This window comes from Pelobates fuscus, chromosome 7 (assembly GCF_036172605.1).
Source record: "Pelobates fuscus isolate aPelFus1 chromosome 7, aPelFus1.pri, whole genome shotgun sequence".
Lineage (NCBI taxonomy): Eukaryota > Metazoa > Chordata > Amphibia > Anura > Pelobatidae > Pelobates > Pelobates fuscus.
This window is the reverse complement of record NC_086323.1, coordinates 82,318,055-82,336,384: the sequence shown is the minus strand read 5'-3', so window position 1 is coordinate 82,336,384 and position 18,330 is coordinate 82,318,055. Positions and strand designations below refer to the sequence as shown.

At 39.8% G+C, this 18,330-nt stretch overlaps 1 protein-coding gene across 1 annotated transcript in view; it reads left to right on the top strand.

The window, feature by feature from the left end:
* Nucleotides 1-6,976: 6,976 nt before the first annotated feature.
* AGL (amylo-alpha-1, 6-glucosidase, 4-alpha-glucanotransferase) overlaps nucleotides 6,977-18,330 on the top strand; it is a 57,273-nt gene continuing 45,919 nt past the window's right edge. The window contains exons 1-2 of the mRNA XM_063426142.1: nucleotides 6,977-7,052; nucleotides 7,373-7,522. Coding sequence (XP_063282212.1) covers nucleotides 7,441-7,522 — 82 coding nt within the window. The 5' untranslated portion in view covers nucleotides 6,977-7,052; nucleotides 7,373-7,440. The remainder of the gene's footprint in view (nucleotides 7,053-7,372; nucleotides 7,523-18,330) is intronic.

Below are 18,330 nucleotides of genomic sequence, written 5' to 3'. Positions count from 1 at the left end.
AGAGAGACTTCAAATTGGTCTGTCTATATTGTGCAAAACACAAAACTTGCATAGCTCCATATAATGATATCACCACTTAGTGTGCAGCGTAAACATTCTGTATTGTGCAATCCACAATAGTAATAGCCATATGTGTATTGTGAGAGCTAAACATTATACAGATTAGTTTGTGCATTTCATAAAAGCCATGCTGTGTGATGGACAAACATTATACTGATTAGTATCGTAAAAAAAAACCATTGTTTGTATGTTTTATGTAAGGATACACTTATGTAGTGCAAAAACTAAGAAGTGCGTGTTAGCACTGCACTAACATTGTGAGACAAGATATAAAGTAATATTATTTGAACAGTATATCACATTATTCCTTAAAAATATATTCACGCAGTACCTTTAATGCTATCTGTTAGGTGCTCTCCTGAAGTATTTTCTCTTTGATTCATTGTTCTTTATTTTTGGTGTCCCAGAATGTTCATGGTAACTATTGTATGATAACTATTATCCTGGATCTATATGTTTTGCTGCTAGTGTAATTCCAGCCACAAGTAGGTATTCCTGATGTGTCCATGGTACTTAATCCCCCGTACAGTTGGCTAGTACTAAACAGGTTCCCTGGTCTTCACTAGGTTAAAGGAACACTATAGTGTCAGGATTACAAACTTGTATTCCTGACACTATAGTGCTGGAATGCTGCATTAGGTCCCTGGCTTCCTTCTCTCTGGAGATTAAAAGTGATTTTACTCACCTTTTCCGCTCTGGTCTTGCTGTAGCCGGTTCCGCTTGGCTGAGCCTTAGGGATCAACTGATTATCGTTCTGGCCGATATTATCGGCCGATATTCTTTATTTTCGGCAATATCGGTATCGGGGGCCTTCCCAGCAGCTCCCTTCAGCTCCCCTGTCTAACTCTCGCGAGTTCCGCGGCCGTCAGAGCGTTGCCACGCAGGCTGCAAGATTTAGATGGTGGAGCTGCTGGGAAGGTAAGTAAGAGCTTGCTGCGGGCCCCCACTGCACAGTCCATGCCACCGGACAACCAGGGAATGCCATAGCCCCCCTCCCTGGCCAATTACATACCTACAGAACACACACACACCACACACTGCATTCACTATACCCACACACACTACACAAATACACACTCTGCATTCATTATATACACACTACACAAATACACACTGCATCCACTACACACACTGCATCCACTACACATCCATGGATATCTACTGCACCAAGGGAGTGGTAATACTTTCACTGGATTTCTACTGCACCAAGGGAGTGTTAATACTTTCAGCACACTGCTTATCTGCTAAATATCCTGGACTCTGTTTGGATCCTTAGATGAAAAGTAGGATTTAAACACCATCTTTTTTACTGTGTATGAGTTTTTTTTATAGGATTTGGAGTTTTATTTTTATATGATATTAATAAACTGTGTGGCACTTTCTCTGCTTGGTTTGTAACTTTGAAGATACGTTACTGTGATCACTGCTGTTGGAAACAAAGTTTACACAGAATACTCCCAATTTTCTAAACCACCGCTGTGGAGGTGGAAATCACACATTCACCTCAATACCCAGCTTCCCCACAAACACTGATTTGGGGCTATTGCACAGCGCTGACATTTATCTACTTTTGAACATTCTATCACATAGGTTTGCGGAATAATATTTAATATTTGGTGTTATACAGACGATTTAATTTTATATTGCGCTTTTTTGTTCTATTTTTTGTGTACCTTTAGAAATAGTTTTATTTTTTAAAAATGTTAAATGTACAGAATATCGGTAAGTTGTCAGCTATCGGCCTGAAAGTTCACAGATTATCAGGTCTAAAAAAAAAAATCAAGATCGGTCGATCCCTACTCGGCCTCAAAGTCTTCAAATCTTGATGATAGCCAAACCAATGCATTCCTATAGGAAAGCATTGGAAAGCTACTGCGCAAAATGCTGTGCTGCGCCAGTCATCATTTCCTCAAAAAATAGAAGTCCACAGGCGTTTTAATGTAGGGTGAAAGCAAAAATAGTATTTATCTTGGATCAAAAGGACAAAAAAAACCCAACAACATACAACTTTGGCCGTGAGAAGATGTAACAGCTGAAATTACATAGCATTTTTTTTTTTGGTCCTTTTGAACGAAAATAAATAGTATTTTTATTTTCATCCTACATTGTGACACCTCTAGACTTCTATTTTTAAGTTGTTCATGGTAGGTGGTGGACCCCCTTCCACAGAGCTCCAGCGTATACACCATTTGTGTGCAGCACTCCATCTACTTTAGGCATTCCCTCATATTGATTCAATGCATCTCTATGGGGAAGTTCAGCGCCTCTAGTGCTTAGGCTGTAGGGACATGCTATAGACACCACAATCATTACACTAATCTGTAGTGGTTCTGGTGACTATAATGTCTCTTTAAGTGAGCAATGCCACAGTAATTCCACCATGTTTTCTGTCCATGGATGTGTAATGGAAAGTTGCAGTATTTGCAGTAAAAAGATCATTTGCATCCAGTGTATCATCAAGTCCCATCTGCACCAAGGGCTTTTACAAGCTACTATGCCGTTTCAGTCTGTTCAGTAAACCTTATTCAGTTACTATGAACTGCATAGTTATATAAAACATAAACAATACTGGTAGCGCTAAGAACTTGTGAAAAGTACATAAGTAAATTGATTGTACGGTAGTCAGTGGAGAAAAAAATATATATTAATAATCTCCAACAATTGCTTACAAATGGGGGGGGGGGGGGGGGGGGGGGGAAGAGTATCAAGTCTTCTCAAAAGGATGCAGTATACTTGTTAGGAAATAGTGATGTCCCGAACTGTTCGACCCCGAACCTCACAGTCAGCAGACACATTCTGGGAGGGAGGGTGTGCTGCTGATTGGTTGGAATGTGTCTGCTGACTGTGAGGTTCCGGGCCAAAGTTTACTCAATGATGACGAATAGGGGGCGGACCGGAAATCGCATATGTTCGCCCAATGCGAACACGCTATTGTTCGCGAACAGTTCGGCGAACAATTCGGCGAACAGTTCGGGACATCACTATTAGGAAACAGTTATCATATAAGTGGTAACTGTTACAATTTTATAACAAAGAGGCTAAAATAAAATATTTTTAAAAATGAATGTTCAGTTCCCAGTGAAACTGCTTACCTGAAATTATCATCTAAACAGCCACCGGCCCTGCCGACCACCTTAAATAGATATGACAAATATTGACGTAGTGTTATACTATTTATTAGGGAGTAAGCATGCACAAGTGATTTCTACTTTTAGTTTTATAAAACACCTGATTGTTTTCACAACCACTATCAACACTCAAACATCACCTCTAATGTTAGCTGAACCACAGGAGATATCAAAACGTCACTATAAATTGAGCCCCTTGCCATTTTGATTATAAACCTGATTACATTTGGTGTTCAACATGGTGCCTTGAATATATTCTTATAGTGCGTAGTCTACTGTTAACTCTTATCTCTAGTTTTGGTAACATTTGCCATCCATTTCAAGGCAAAGAAAGAAGAACATGTTAGGGACATATTTGATGCCCTGAACAAGTATATTTTTTATGGCTAGTACAGAAGACCTGTACTAAGCTGGAAAACTCCTTAAACTTTGTTGTGATTTTACTAGTTATATATTTATCCTGGCATTATGCTTGATCTGAAGATGTATGGTTCTTTATGCCGACAGAGATGGGTATGGTCTATTTCACATGTCTATGTTACCCTAGTGCTTTAGTTGCATAATGTGTCTCCACAACACTAGTAGATTTGCAGTTTGGTAATAGCAATTCTTGTGATGGAATTATATAGTTCAGGTGGCTGAATTTTGCCGTGGCACAAAGGTTGGCTGCTCTTTAATACTGCAGTTAGAAATTAATATAGAGTTTAGGGAGCATAGCTTTATCCATTCAATGAATTGTTTAGGTCTATCAGCTGAGGAGGAGAGACGTTCAGGACATATGATAGAATATGATGTTTTCCATGAATAGACACCATTTCTAACCATCATATGTCATGTTTGAGTGGAAGAAGTAATCTTACCTCCACATGCTCATCAGAGAGGTGTCCTGAAGCAAAGAGTATGATTTCATGAAACATGCTAATTAACCCTGGAGAATATCTTGAGATATGTGTGACTCAGATTATGACATGTACTTTGCTCCTTCTACTTTTCCAACCATAGCATAATATTTGAACTAAATCAGAGAAAATAACAGGACTATTCACTAAATTGAGATTGCAAGTTAATTTTAAAGTGAATTCCAAATTTAAGGTAAAAATAAAAGGTAAAACAATTCAGTATCAGTAATGCTTTCAGTTTGGTTACTCTGGCCTTAAATGTGAAATTTACTTTGAATTCCCACTTCTGTACATGGAAAGGGAAGATCGCACGATCACACAAAATAGCTACTATGCCTCAAATTGGTGCCCATGGTAGAAAGTTGTCAGAACACACAGTGCATTTCAGTTTGGTCAGAGTGCCCATGCTGACCCCCTGTCCAATGCTGAAAGCCCCTTCAATTGGGATAAGAGTGTCAGATCTGGACCATGAAGCAATGGAAAAAGGTTTTCTTAAGGTCAGGTGGATGGACAGGTGTGTGTGTGTGCGTCGTTTATCTGGAGAAGAAATGGCAGCATGATGCACTATGGAAAGAATGGCAGGTTGACGCAGCGTTATGCTCTGGGCAATGCTCTGCTGGGAAACCTTGGGTCCTGGCATTCATGTGGCTGTTACAATGACACGTACCGCCTACCTAGAGATTGTTGCAGACATGTACACCCCGTCATGGCAATGATGTGCCCTGATGGTCGTGGCCTATGTCAGCAGCATAATGCACGCCACTCTGCAAATATTATTCTGGAGTGATTTGATGAACATGACAAAGAGTTTAAGATGTTGCCTTGGCCTCCAAACTCCCCAGATCTCAATCCAGTTGAGCATCTGTGGGAAGTGCTGGAACAACAAATCCAATCCATGGAGGCCCCACCTCGCAACTTGCAGGACTTAAAGGATCAGCTGCTAAAATTTTGGTGCCTATTACTACTGGGCACTTTCTAAGGTCTTGTGGAGTCCATGCCTCAAAGCATTAGAGCTGTTTTGACAACGAGAAGGATCAACAAGATTTTAGGCAGGTGGTTTTGATGTTGCGGATGATCAGTGTATGCATGCTGTGTTAATGGGTAAAAAGCAGGTTGGTGCACAGGTAATAAAATTTAGAAAAAAACGATTATTCAGGATGGCAGAATTTTGGTCATATTGCGGCTCAGCTCGTATTTATGAAAAAAGTTTTGGGAAAACGAATCAGGTGAACCAAATGGGCCTGAAAATGGGCCAATAAGTGTACTGCTAAATATTTACATAATAGAAGTATATGTGTATAAATATTATGTATATATGTTGCAGTACACAGATGGGCACATTGCCCCACCATTTGGTTAACAGATCAAGTGTGAAAAAGTAGCTAATAGATGGAAAAAGAGGAACAGTACAATTTTTTTTATCTCCAATGTATATGTTTATTAAAGGGACACTGTAAGCACCCAGACTACTTCAGCTTATTGAAGTGGTCTGGGTGCTGTGTTCCTTTTGCACTTAGTTCCAGATAACTGCAATGTTTAGATTGCAGCTCTATGTCTGCCTCCAGTGGCTGTCTACCAGACAGCCACTAGAGGGCTTCCGGAACCTTTGGCCTGTTAACTGATGCTGCATATCCTCACACTTTACATGAGGACCTCCAGCATCAGATTTTTCCTCATAGAAAAGCATTGATAAATGCTTCCCTATGGGGAAATCCTAATGTGAGCGTGGACATTGCCGCGCATGCGCATTGGGACTCCACCGCCGGCTGATGTCGGCAAGGGAGGAGCGTGAGCAGAGCCTTAACCAGCGCTGGATTCAGGTAAGTGACTGAAGGGGGGGGAGAGGCACTGTAGGGACCTATAGTGCGAGGAAAATGGCTTTGTTTTCCTGGCACTACAGGATCCCTTTAAATGTATAATTTAAAAAGATAGATTTTTTTACATTTATTTTTTACTGTTTTTTGCTCACTTCTCACTTGATCTGTGAATAAAATCAACATTTAGTGGCAGTCCTCTATACATCAATCCTTCCCCCCATCAATGTTTTTTTTTTTTTTTTTTTTTGGTAAAGGATGGAATTCTGAATCAAAAGAACATGCGCGTCTTCTGCGCAAGTAACTTGTTTTGTGATTAATCTTCGTGGCGGTCTTGCAATCGGGTATTCGTCCAGTCACCCGATTGGTGCAAATTCGGATGAATTGCAGTTTGGAATGAAACCAATAGCAAACGATATATATCTGTTAGCACAGTACATGCAATGAGATTGCAGTGCTGGGCTCTATGTAACTAGTGTGGTATTTTGGACCTGAGACATTTGGATTTATTTTATATGCAAAAAACAGGGGTGTGAGTTGGTTATGGTGATAGAGCTGTGTTTGCAGAGTTGGATCAGAGCTGTGTTTGTACAGACGGAGCAGAGTCGTGTTTATTGCTCTGCTTGCAGTGATAGAGCCAAGCTGTCTTTGCACTGTACTTATAAGGGTGTGAATTTGCAGTGGTGACAGCGCAGTGCTTGCTCTGATGGTGTCTTTGCTTGTCAGGATATAAGTTGTAATGGTGACAGTCAAAGCTGCGTTTGCCTTGTGCTTTAAGAGAGGGAGCTGAGCTGTTTTCTTGCTGTGTTGAATGAAATAACAGGGCTGTGTTTTCTTACTTTGGGGTTGTTGATGAGGAGTAGAGCTGTTTCATAGCACCATTTGTGCTTCTAGCAGATCTGTGTAAACGCATAAGGAACCTGTGCTGTGAATGTGTGTTAAATGTTTTGCCAGGATAGGGAGGGCTCAGCTGTGACTGTATGTGTTATTACTGTGCATGCAGTGGGAGGGCTGTGATGACCTCGGTACAGTGGGAGGCTCCTGCTCTCTGTCCTATCCTAAACTCTATTGCTCTGTCTGCATGTCCTGCATTCTGTGTGAGTCTCAGGGACATTTGGAGGGTCTTTGAAGGGGGTGTACGTGAGGAGGAGGTGAGATCCATATATATTTAGATTGTTTGCTGGGTAACAAACATTGTTTAAATGCCTTCCACCAAACACAGCATTAAAGGAATGCATCTCAGGGACACTGTGTATCTGACTGCTCCTGTGCATGCATCACACCTTGCACACTTTGATGCTGGATAGTGCAGACCCTACAATACAGCATATCCTTACCATTGCAGCCATAAGATTTCTCATTTTTGTTTGCTGACCGGTTTTGAAGATGTAAGTTTTCTGCTGCAGAAATCAGATGGAGGTTTTGTGACTTTTCTAAGATGCATTAAACTGTTCTTCTCTTTCTTGTTCAGGGATCAATTCTATTTTCATGTCAAAATTACCTGTGGTCTAAGAAAGAAACAAGAGTCAAGGAATCACAATGGAGCACACTAAGCAGGTCCGTGTTCTGTTCCTCAGCGATATGGAGAAATTGGAGAAGAGGCTTTTTCGTCTGGAGCAAGGTAAAGGAATGGGGTTGGATTCTACAACCAGATATACATTTCTCTCTAGTAACGGAACCGATTATTCCCAAGGCATACATGGGTGCTTGCTCTTCAGTTGCCAGAGATAAATTTATCCTAAGTCTACTCTGAAATCTAATGTGTATTAGCAGGCAATCAAACCTATTAATTTTCCAGCTCTGACAGGGTTGCATATAGCACTGTGGAGCTGAATAACGACATGATTGATCATCTGGAGCTCTTACTTTAAATGTGTTTTACCACCGAACGATCAGTTTAAATTGCAAATGATGTGAATTCATAAGCTGCAAACTAAACCTCTGTCTACTAAGTGAAGAGGTAGGGGGGAGGAGGAATGTAAAATAAATTGTACACTGCAGATGATAAGGCCACATAGAAAACTAAATCCAAGCCTTATCAATATCCAGATGCAGTACAGTTTAAATGCCCTATTCATTAATTTATGAAAATATATTGCAAGAACCTTTGACTAAAGAACTAAGGCTGTCCCCAATTTCTCAATGTGCAGATTGTTTAAAAAAAAAAAAAAAAAAAATCATATATAGAGAGTGGTTTTGAAAAGCAAATGTAAAATTTTAGGCCAAAGTAAAATTGTAAACATTCTTCAATTTATCTCTGCTATTTTGGCTCATGAGTTCTCCTTAATTGCCTGTTTAGTGAATAAACCACAGGAAGTCTTTCTAAACCTGTTGTGTTCAACAGTCTCCACCTTGTTTGCATGCAGATAAGAAATCCTTATCCTTTTTAATGTTAATAGAGCTCCAGGGGATATACTGGTCTGTGTGAAGATCTTATTATTGGATGTTTCAAGAGGAATGAGAATGTGATTGCCCAGCATTGTGTAACAATTCACAGTGAACATTGATTAAACAAGTCCTTATATATTCTGATAGTCGCCACTGCTAAGTGAAATGTATACAATCCTCTATACAGGTTAGAGTCATCTGCTTCAAAATATGGTATATAAGGGTCACTACACTACAGTGTGCATTGTCGGGAACTCAATTTGAATTCAGAGTGAATTTCAAACATTTTAAATTCACTTTAAAGCACCAACCTTTCTCACATTTACTGAATAACCCTTGCAGTGCAATATCCTTGTTGACAGCTTACTTTTACCCTGAGCTATGCATTACATACCCCTATATATGGTACTTTATATCCCCCAGTTTAATATCAGACTGTTTTTGAATGATTGTTTAATGTTGAATACCAAATCTATTTGAGTTAGCAGTGCGGAATTACACTGAGATATTCATTTTGCCATATATCTGACACTCTCAGCCTATCACTGCCTGCCACCCCCTGGTAGGGCATGAAATAGAGCATAACTCTTTCTCCCAATTTTGTCAACAGCAATTTAAATAGTAAGTAAATTGTTTAGCAGTGATTGGAGACCCAATACTCATTGACTCCATGCACCATAACCACTTCATTATGATAACTTGTCCATTTAATTTCCCTTGGCTGTGACACACACAGCCTGAATTAAATGAATTTTTAAAATTTTCAATAGATGTTAACTTTCTTCAGGAGTTTTTGGGAAATTCAAGACTCCGAGCACTAGACTTAAGCTACATGTTATGTCAAGCTCCCGCTTGGGATTGATACCTGGAGTTTCACTAAAATAGTACGTTGTTACTTTCAATGTTATAACAGAAATGAGCATATATGTTCCCTATGGTGGGACGAGGTTGACTGGACCTACTCCCCGGAAAGTTGATGCGGACCTATGTGTCCACTAATCTCGTAAACTAGCTGGCCAATGGGCCTACAAGTTGTATGTTTTTCTCATGAACACAGAGTTTTTTCTTACTTATGTTATACACGTGTTTTATGCATGATTAGACCTGCGAGTCTTACTATTTCACTTTTGATGATCTACAAACAAATAAACGGATTTTCAAAAAAAAAAAAACTTTCTTCAGGAGTTTTTATGTCATGTTCTGTAGATTGTACTTTAATCACACACAGAAGGCTCCTTCAGTGTCTACAAACAGAGCAGGACATAAGAAATTGTAAATTAATCAGAATGTGCAATTAACAAAGTTTAAACATTAGATCTCTCTTTACAGGGCATGTTCAGGAAGGTTGTGTAAGTCACATGCAGAGAGGTGTGATTAGGACTGCATAAACAAAGTGATTTAACTCTTAAATGGCAGATAATTGAGTAGTAGGGACATGATTTATGCAATAAAATTGCTTAATTAAGCTTAAGTTGTTTTGGTGCCTATAGTATGCCTTTAACACTTCAGGATTATCAGTGCCAATTTTGTTCCAACGGGATACATTGATTGGCTGAAAGTGCAGGGGCTGGGTTAACTCAGAGCTCTCGTCCAATCAGTGCTGTCTTAAACGAGACTGACATGATAAAGCAAAAGTGTTAATTCCGCGCCATCAAGCTGAAGTGGTAATGTTGCTTAGAGTGCCCCTTTCAAAGGATGTTCAAGTCACATTTTGAGCAGCAACACCGCAAATATGTATGTTGTATTTTGTTACACTCTTAAATATTGTTTGTGTTGCTAAAAAGGAAAAACATTTTTTTGCATCTTTCTGCACTCTCACCAGGCTGCTCAGCCATGGGCATTGACTGACCAGGGAGAGCAGAAAAGTCCTCAGATAGGAGATCTCATTGAAGTGGTCTGGGTTCAGTGCCTCCGTTCCCTTAGCCCTGCAATGTAAAACACTGCAATTTTAGAAAAAAATTTTTTAGACTGTAAGGGTTAGACTGCCCCTAGTGGCTGTCCACCAGAGAGCCACTAGAGGTGCTTCCTGGAGTATCACACAGTTTGACTCTGTGAAATGCCGCTGGATGTCCTCACGCTCTGCATGAGAACGTCCAGCGTCAGAGAAACCCCGTAGGAAAGCATTGAGGCAATGCTTTCCTATAGGGAAGGAATAATGCGCACACGGCTCTTGCTGCGCGTGCAAATTAGGTTCCTCCATCGGATGACTTTGGAGGAGGTGGGGTGTGACCCAGTGCCGAGGGACTGCGCTGGATTTGGGCAAGCCATTAAAGTTTTTATTTGTTTTGGTTTTAACCATTTATATGCCTAAATGGGGAGGTGGTGGGACCAGAGGGCACTATAGTTTAAGAATACAATTTTGTATTCCTAACACTATAGTTTTCCTTTAACATTGCAATTGAGTTATTTTAGTAAAATGGGTTGTGATTCTAAATAGAAAGAAAGGCAATAGATTTATTTATTTCCCTGGAAATATCAAATTGAAAATGTTTCTTGGGAGCTTGTATACAACATCTAAGCTATCTGCATGCCAAAAAGTATTGCTTATCTGTATTTGCACATAAGGTGGGTGGCATTTATTTATATTTTATGGCATTCTGCATAAAATGTAATATTGAATAAGAACATGCCACAAAGAACTGTTGTAACATTTCAATGGAATGAAGACAGAGCTCTATCGCAATGATTTGGGTGCTGTTGTAATCCCCTTGCTTGCTGTGATAATATGCCCAACATTTACACAACAATGGGGTAATACAACAATGCAGAATATGTCGGAACCTTATATATTATAATTTCGCAGTGTGTAGCATATTAAATGTGGATATGATATACAGCATCGCAAGAGCATATTTACTAATAGCACATTTCTGTTTGAATAAGGTTTCTATTAAATTGCAGGTATATACTTTTGTGTAGTGTCATCTGAGATCTGACTAACCCATTCACACATTCCTCCCCCACAACATCTGAAGACAATGGGCAATCTCACCCCAGTTCAAATCTACCTCCCCCACCTGTGCTTTTATAACCGTTTACCCCTCTCTTTCCTGTTGATTCACTGCCCAGAAAAACTAAATTAGTTTAATCCCATTGTACAGCGCTACAGAATCTGATGGCGCTAAATACATATATTTTTTTTAATAATAATTAGTTTGCTTGGCTACTTTTGCTTTTTCATTCAGTTATCCTTGCAACTCTATCAAAAAAGATTTTCTTACATATTCTATGCAACGTTCCATGCATCATAAAATGCAGGATTAAAGCACATAGGAAAGTTATCTAAAAGTCTAATAAGATAAAATGTAATAATTATATAGTATAAAAAGGATATTTGCACATTGGTGTCATGGGAATTGTAGTTAAAGTACAACTTGGGTGGCACAGTTAGCCATTGCTGGTGTAATTGGTGGTTGTTTTCTCCCTATAACCTAATTTGTAATGAACACACACTTTAATATAACACCGTTTTTTATCGTGTGTGTGTGTGTGTTTTCTTGTGTTAGTGTAAGAATGCAAGGATTTCCTAAAATCAGGAAATCTTCTATTTTCTATTTGTTTTCATATTATCATCAGCAATGCTTACGTTTGTGATTTTTGTAATATGCCACATTAAATACAGACTCATTCAGCTTTTTTAAAAAAAAAAATTATTCTTTATTTTTGCATTGACGTAGACTGAGACAGTGCAATACAAGGAGGCTTGTGCAGACGCCACATGTCGAAACCCACCTCAGTCATACTGTGATACAGCATTGAAAAGTGATTGGTGAAATACATGTATGGCATCATAAATTCACAGTCAGTCAAGGTTTTTTTTTTTTTTTTTATCTGTAACTACAGACATAACATGAACAGGAGAAAATATAAACTGAGGATACAAGAATCAGCTCTGCATTACCGGATGTTTTACCCTTTTACTCTATGTGTCAATGCTATCAGGCTTCTATGTGGGTGGGAGCGATAGGTGTCCCGTATAACCCCCCTCCATATCCGAGGTTATTCCTCGTATTGTTCCCATAGCTCCCAGACGTTATTGAAGGTGACGGTGGTGTTGCGGCCTGTGCTGTTCATTTGCCCATAAGGTAGTTTGAAAAAAACATGGAGATGTGCGGTAACTCTGGGCTTGCCCATTTTTGTGTCAGTACCCTTCGTGCTACTAGATTCAGCATGTTGAATAGTTTCTGTTCGTGTTTATTGAGGCCTTCTGTGGGTCTGGAAAGCAGACTGCTCCAAGGGTCTAGTTCTAACCATCTCTGTAAGACTCTAGAGCTGAGGTCCATTACCTCCCCACAAAAGTTTCTGACCTTGGGGCACTGCCACCACAAATGGATATAGTTTTCCCTGTCCCCCAATCACCTGATTCAGAACTAATGTGTTGGTAAAGTAGAGTAATGAGTTTGGTCCGGTTTGTTTCGTCAAGACACAGTTTCTCAAAAAACGTTAGCATATGCTGCGCGTACTTTCTTGGTGCATGCAAGACCTCTAATTTGCAGATAGCGGAAATAGTCCTTCGTCTGGAGTGGGGACTTGGCTCGGAGTTAGTCATATGTGACTATGTCTCCATTGACATATAAATGTATGTACCTCTGTAGCCCTGTAGCCTCTATTCCCCTGAAGTCTCTACCCTCATTCCAGGAAGGAACCTTCTATTTCTGAGAATTTGGGTCAACGGGGAAGGGTCGCTCCCCAAGGTGTATTTCTGTTTTACTCATTCAGCTTTTTACTGTAAGCTGGAATGTGTGATGAGCTCTCACTCTGAATCTGCGACATGATGTTTATTCTACCTAATATACAAAATTCACCACAACACACTAAACCAGCTCTAAATCCCAAAAAATATTAAACCATTGTCTGATACAATAATGGGGGGTTTAATAATATGGCTACACTGTACTTTCTCCTGTTGATACAATAGAGAAAAGTTAGCGCATGCCACACTAATCCATTACTAAAACTCATAACTTATGTCTTCTCCCCAGATTGCCTGTTTCATGTGCTTGTCATGTGATGTAGATAGGAGCTACAGCTTTTCCATAGCATGGCTTCTCCCAGTCTTCTTCTGTTTTACCACTTCACATAATTTGGAGTTGCAGCCCAAATCTTGTTCAATGTCTTCCTCTTTCTCGTTCTTGTGGCATAATACAGATAGAAGCTGCAGTGCCAAAGATGACAGGTCCTCTGCACTGTCTGTCTCTTTCTCTTGCCACTTGTGCTTGTCACACAATATAGATGGGAGCTGGAGTCAAAAACACAGACCCTCTAGTCTTCCCTCTTCACTGGATTGTCAATTATTATGGGGCAATTGAACTGTTGTTAAGTGTTGCATAAGAACCAGATATTTTGCTCATGCACATAATTATTTTCCTTTAGTTAAATGCGTTTTTTTTTTTATTTACATATTTTCACATAGGTTACATAGTTACATAGCTGAAAAGAGACTTGCGTCCATCAAGTTCAGCCTTCCTCACATTTGTTTTTTGCTGTTGATTTCCTCACATTTGTTTTTTGCTGTAATTTCACAATGCTACTGCTATCTAGGTTATAGCTGAGTGTTAGACTTGTTGTTTTTTGTTTTTGTTTTGTTTGATTCCCCATTATGGATCGATATGTCAAGCTCTCAATGCGTAGACTCACATTGACAATAATTTCGAGAGTCAAGCCTGGAACCATAAATACATACATGTTTAATTGGAGGAATGCCAGTGTATGTGTTGCGTTAGGGATTCTGCCATGCATGAGTGTGGCACATTCTTATACTTTGGAGGTAAGTTTAAACTTACCTCTACTGCCATTGCAACACTGTATTGTACACAGTCTATTCTCAGGCCATTTACCTTTTTATTTATAAAATCCTTGCACAACCGAGTGACAGAGCAGTGTTTACTGTTCAGGAAAAATTATGTTTATTGTGCTGCCCAATAACCCTCCAAAATTATAATTTGCATAGTTGGCTGTCCTTTGTATTCAGCTCATCTTAGACTGCAAGTTCGTTTGAGCAGGGCCATCATCTACCTATTGTTACTGTGTCACTGTGTAATTGTCTCATTTATTGTAAAAGCCCCTCCCCCTCCCTCTCCTTCATAATATTGTAAAGCGCTGCGGAATTAGTTGGCGCTATATAAATACCAATACTACTACTCATAATTTATATGTGCAGTTTAAATGGCCTGGTGCCAATCCAGGGAAGGTGTTAGATTTCATCATATGAATGAGCAGTCTGTTGGCTCAGTGATCACTATGGTTGAAAATATCAGTCTGCCATACATAATAAACCGTGGCAATGCATGTTTTAAGCCAAAAGTGTTATAACTTTTTTTTATATAATACTATCAGTTCACATGGTAAATTAAAGCAGTGTTTGGGCTTTGTTAGCTCACCCATATGTGGTAGAACTATATGTATGTACTGGTGTCTCGTTTTAGCTCTGGGTTAATAATGTAATACTTGTAGTTTAATATCAGTTTACAATATATGCTAGCTAAATATGTGTTGTCTGAAATAAATACATGATTTATAATATTTTTGTATTAATGGAGCATAGCATGCTGTATAACAAGTCTCCATCTATGATAGAGCATTGCATGTCACCGTAATCTAAGCTACCATATATAATGTTGCAATGTTTGCAGTCTTCTATCATTCACATATGTAATAGGCCATTGTGATTACTTGATACAATTAACTATGCTGTTTTTTTGTTTTTTTTTATACCTAAACTGAGAAAAGGTATTTTAAATATTTGGATAAAATAACAGGGCTGGATAAATTACAGAATTTGAGATTTTTTTTTTTTTCTGCTTTGGCGTAAAATTTTGAAATCACATTTTAATTCCTGAGAATTCCTGTTTTAGTGAATATCCCTATCTGTGTAATAAGGCACTAAGAGCTAGCGGACCGTTAAATCATTTCAGTGTATGGTGTCTGATTTAAATCTTCTATGAAATCTCTCAGATTGATAGATACACATTGACAAACATTTTGTACAGTACCAATCTGACCTTATACTAGATTATTGCACTCTCTGGTTGGTAAAATGCCAAGTTAATTTAGGACAAATATTCCTGGTGTCATCGCCCTCAGAAACAGGACACCAGTGGCATATACCCTTGCAGTGAAGGCTAATATTAGCGGTCATTGCGGTGAGCAGACTGGAATGGGGCCTAGAGGTGACCTTTGAGAGTTTCATACTGCTTTCATCTAATGGATTGAAACTGAATAACCCTTAATGAGAAGTTCTGTATTATGTACGAGAACATAGACCCCTGACCCACAGAACCCTTAAGGATCTATTCATGTAACTGCATCATGCAAGTGGAGTACCGGCGTGGAAAATTTGTGTAACTATGGATGCAAATAATGTTTTTTTTTGTTTTGTTTTGTTAATCAATTTTTTTTATTAAGATTAACCAAGATTATCAAAAAAAACACATGCAAGCAAGTAAAGCTTTGACATACCAGAACAACAGGAAATACCTACATTTATGGGCTTTTTGTTGCATGAAAGATGAGTAAAGCTATATTAATACAAAGGCCACTGGGCAAAATATCGGAGCCACAATACACAGTCGTATAAACTAAAATAATACAAATTCAAACAAAATGCCAATTGATCATTGGTTTAAATTGCTAAGAGGAAGGTATTAAAATATAAAAGGCATTAATGCAAGGTGCCTAAGCTAAGAACAAAGTCCCCAACCCAGAATGAGGCAATACTCACTGGGGGGCAGAACTCAGTCCTGCGTTATCACCGGCTTCCAGAGAGACATCCTCCGCGGTATGAACAGATGCTCTGTTTGTTGCAATAAGGACCACATGTTTTATTTTTTTATCCTTCTAGTAACAAGTTGCTGGTTAGTGAATAGATCACTGGGTCTAATAACCTTATAAAATAAAATTGTAAAATTGTGAATTTCTCAGAATCACACCAACAGCCATTTTTTTTTTTTAAATCGCTGATGGGGTCAAACCAATAGTGCTAAAGTGCGTTATTAAATCCACAATATATCCCCTCTTCCGGTAAAGCAATGAATATAAATCTATTAGTTTCTGAATGGAAAGAGACAATTAGTACAGGAAAAGAACCCTTAGCCTTTTGGCTGCATTCTGGCATAGAAATAGAATTGTACTACCTGGCATTGAAATATCTCACATGTTTGTGTCCTACATTTGGAAATCCATTTTTAATATTTTCCACACTAATAGGAAGTAATACGAAAGTTGACACTTTTTTTTTCCTTGAAAGAGACTATTTAATTTCAGATTTTTTTTTTTTTGAATTCTTTATTTTTGGAGTGCAAGATATTACATACGAGTCACATACGCCACAACAGCGTGCAATAAAACTGGGATACATACGATTAATACAGTGGCCGGTGGGAATTGCACAAATTTTTTTGTTTTTTTTGTTTTGAAGAGCATAGTAATAGGCTTGGTAGTAATAAATGAAGTACAATGTATGAATTACAGCTAGGCGATTAGCCTTGAGTAATCGAGAGTATCACGTTGGTTTAGGTGCCCAGGTAACATCTAGCTCATTGTGTATTACGCCCTTAATGGGCGAGCGAGATTTGAATGCATATAGGTTACATTGAGATAAAACAAAACAAAAATTCTAAACTGTTAACCTCTTAGTATCGCTTGTTTTCACTTATATAGAAAGTGTGCACATGTTAGAGAGACGTCTCTGGACTATATAATATAATACAATAAAACATGGTATAAAACTATGTAGTGGATGTAGAAATTGTGAAGCATTTCTTGTTGTGCTCAAACGTGTCACTGACTGCAAAGTTGGGTATGCTGTACCTGGTTACTGCCTCGCCGCCCCCCCCCCCCGCGGCCACCCACGGCCGGGGAGGGGGGGGAGGGAAGGAGCCCCACGTATGTCTAGGTGCGTTTGAGAGTAGTTTGGATCAGATGAGGCGCCGGTGTGGGCGTATGCATAAGTGAGCTGTAGTGTGTGGACATTTGCTATACAACTAATGAGCATTATTAAAGTTCACATTAAAATAACATTAAGGTCACTCATTGAACTTGAGTGGCCCGTGTAATATGTCATAGTGTCTTAGTGCGGCCGAGTGGCCTATAGTCCCGTTCAGAGTGATCTGCATTTGGAAAGTCCTCAGGGCCCCTTCAAGTGCCGTTATCTTCGGCGGTGGTCTGTTCTGGTCCGCGTGGTACAAATATTTTGGAGCGCACTGGGTCCCATCTGTGTTGCTGGCGTGGGTTCTCTTGGTGTACCGGTCCAGGGATCGCATCTTGGGGTAGGCCTAAGATGTGCTGTATGTTTCTTGCATCCTGCATCGAGTGCACCACGTGGCTGTCTTCCCCTTTCCTGACAATTAACGATCGGTCAGAGCGCCACCTGTATTTAATGTCCCGTTGCCTGAGGAGGGTAGTGAATGGCTTCAGGGTCCCCCTCCATGCTAGCGTGCCGCCAGTCACATCAGCGAAGAAGGTTAATGTATGACCCTCAAACGAAACCTGAGTTCTGTTCTTAAGTGCTGCCTGGAGTGTGGCCTTGTCCTTGCGGTGGTGGAAACGGACTATGAGATCACGGGTTGCAGAAGCCGGGGCTCTAGCCAGTTTTGGGACCCGGAATACGGATTCGACTGGAATGCATTTAGATTGTTTCGGTGTGAGTAGTTCCGTCAGGAGCCTGCGGACTAAGTGCGGCAGCTCCTCTGTCGGTATATCCTCCGGCAGCCCCCGTACCTTGATATTAGTGGCCCTGCGCTCTTCCTCTGCGGCGGTGAACCTTCGATCATATTCCTAGGTTTTGAGTTGTAGCTTAGTAATTTCCGCCTGCATTGCTGTGATTTGCGCGTCTCGCGCCACAGAGGCGTTTTCCAGGGTTCCCAGCCTGCCATTCATGCCTTGTAGCTCCGTGCGCAGGGAAGCCATGTCCGCCTGTAGTGTGGTCTGGAGGCCCGCCAACAGGGTTTTTAGTACTGCGGTGGTCACCGGAGCGTTGTCCGGGTCTGGAGGAGTAGTCCCCTGTGCAGGTAAGTGTGCGGTCATTGGGACTTCTCCTTCTTG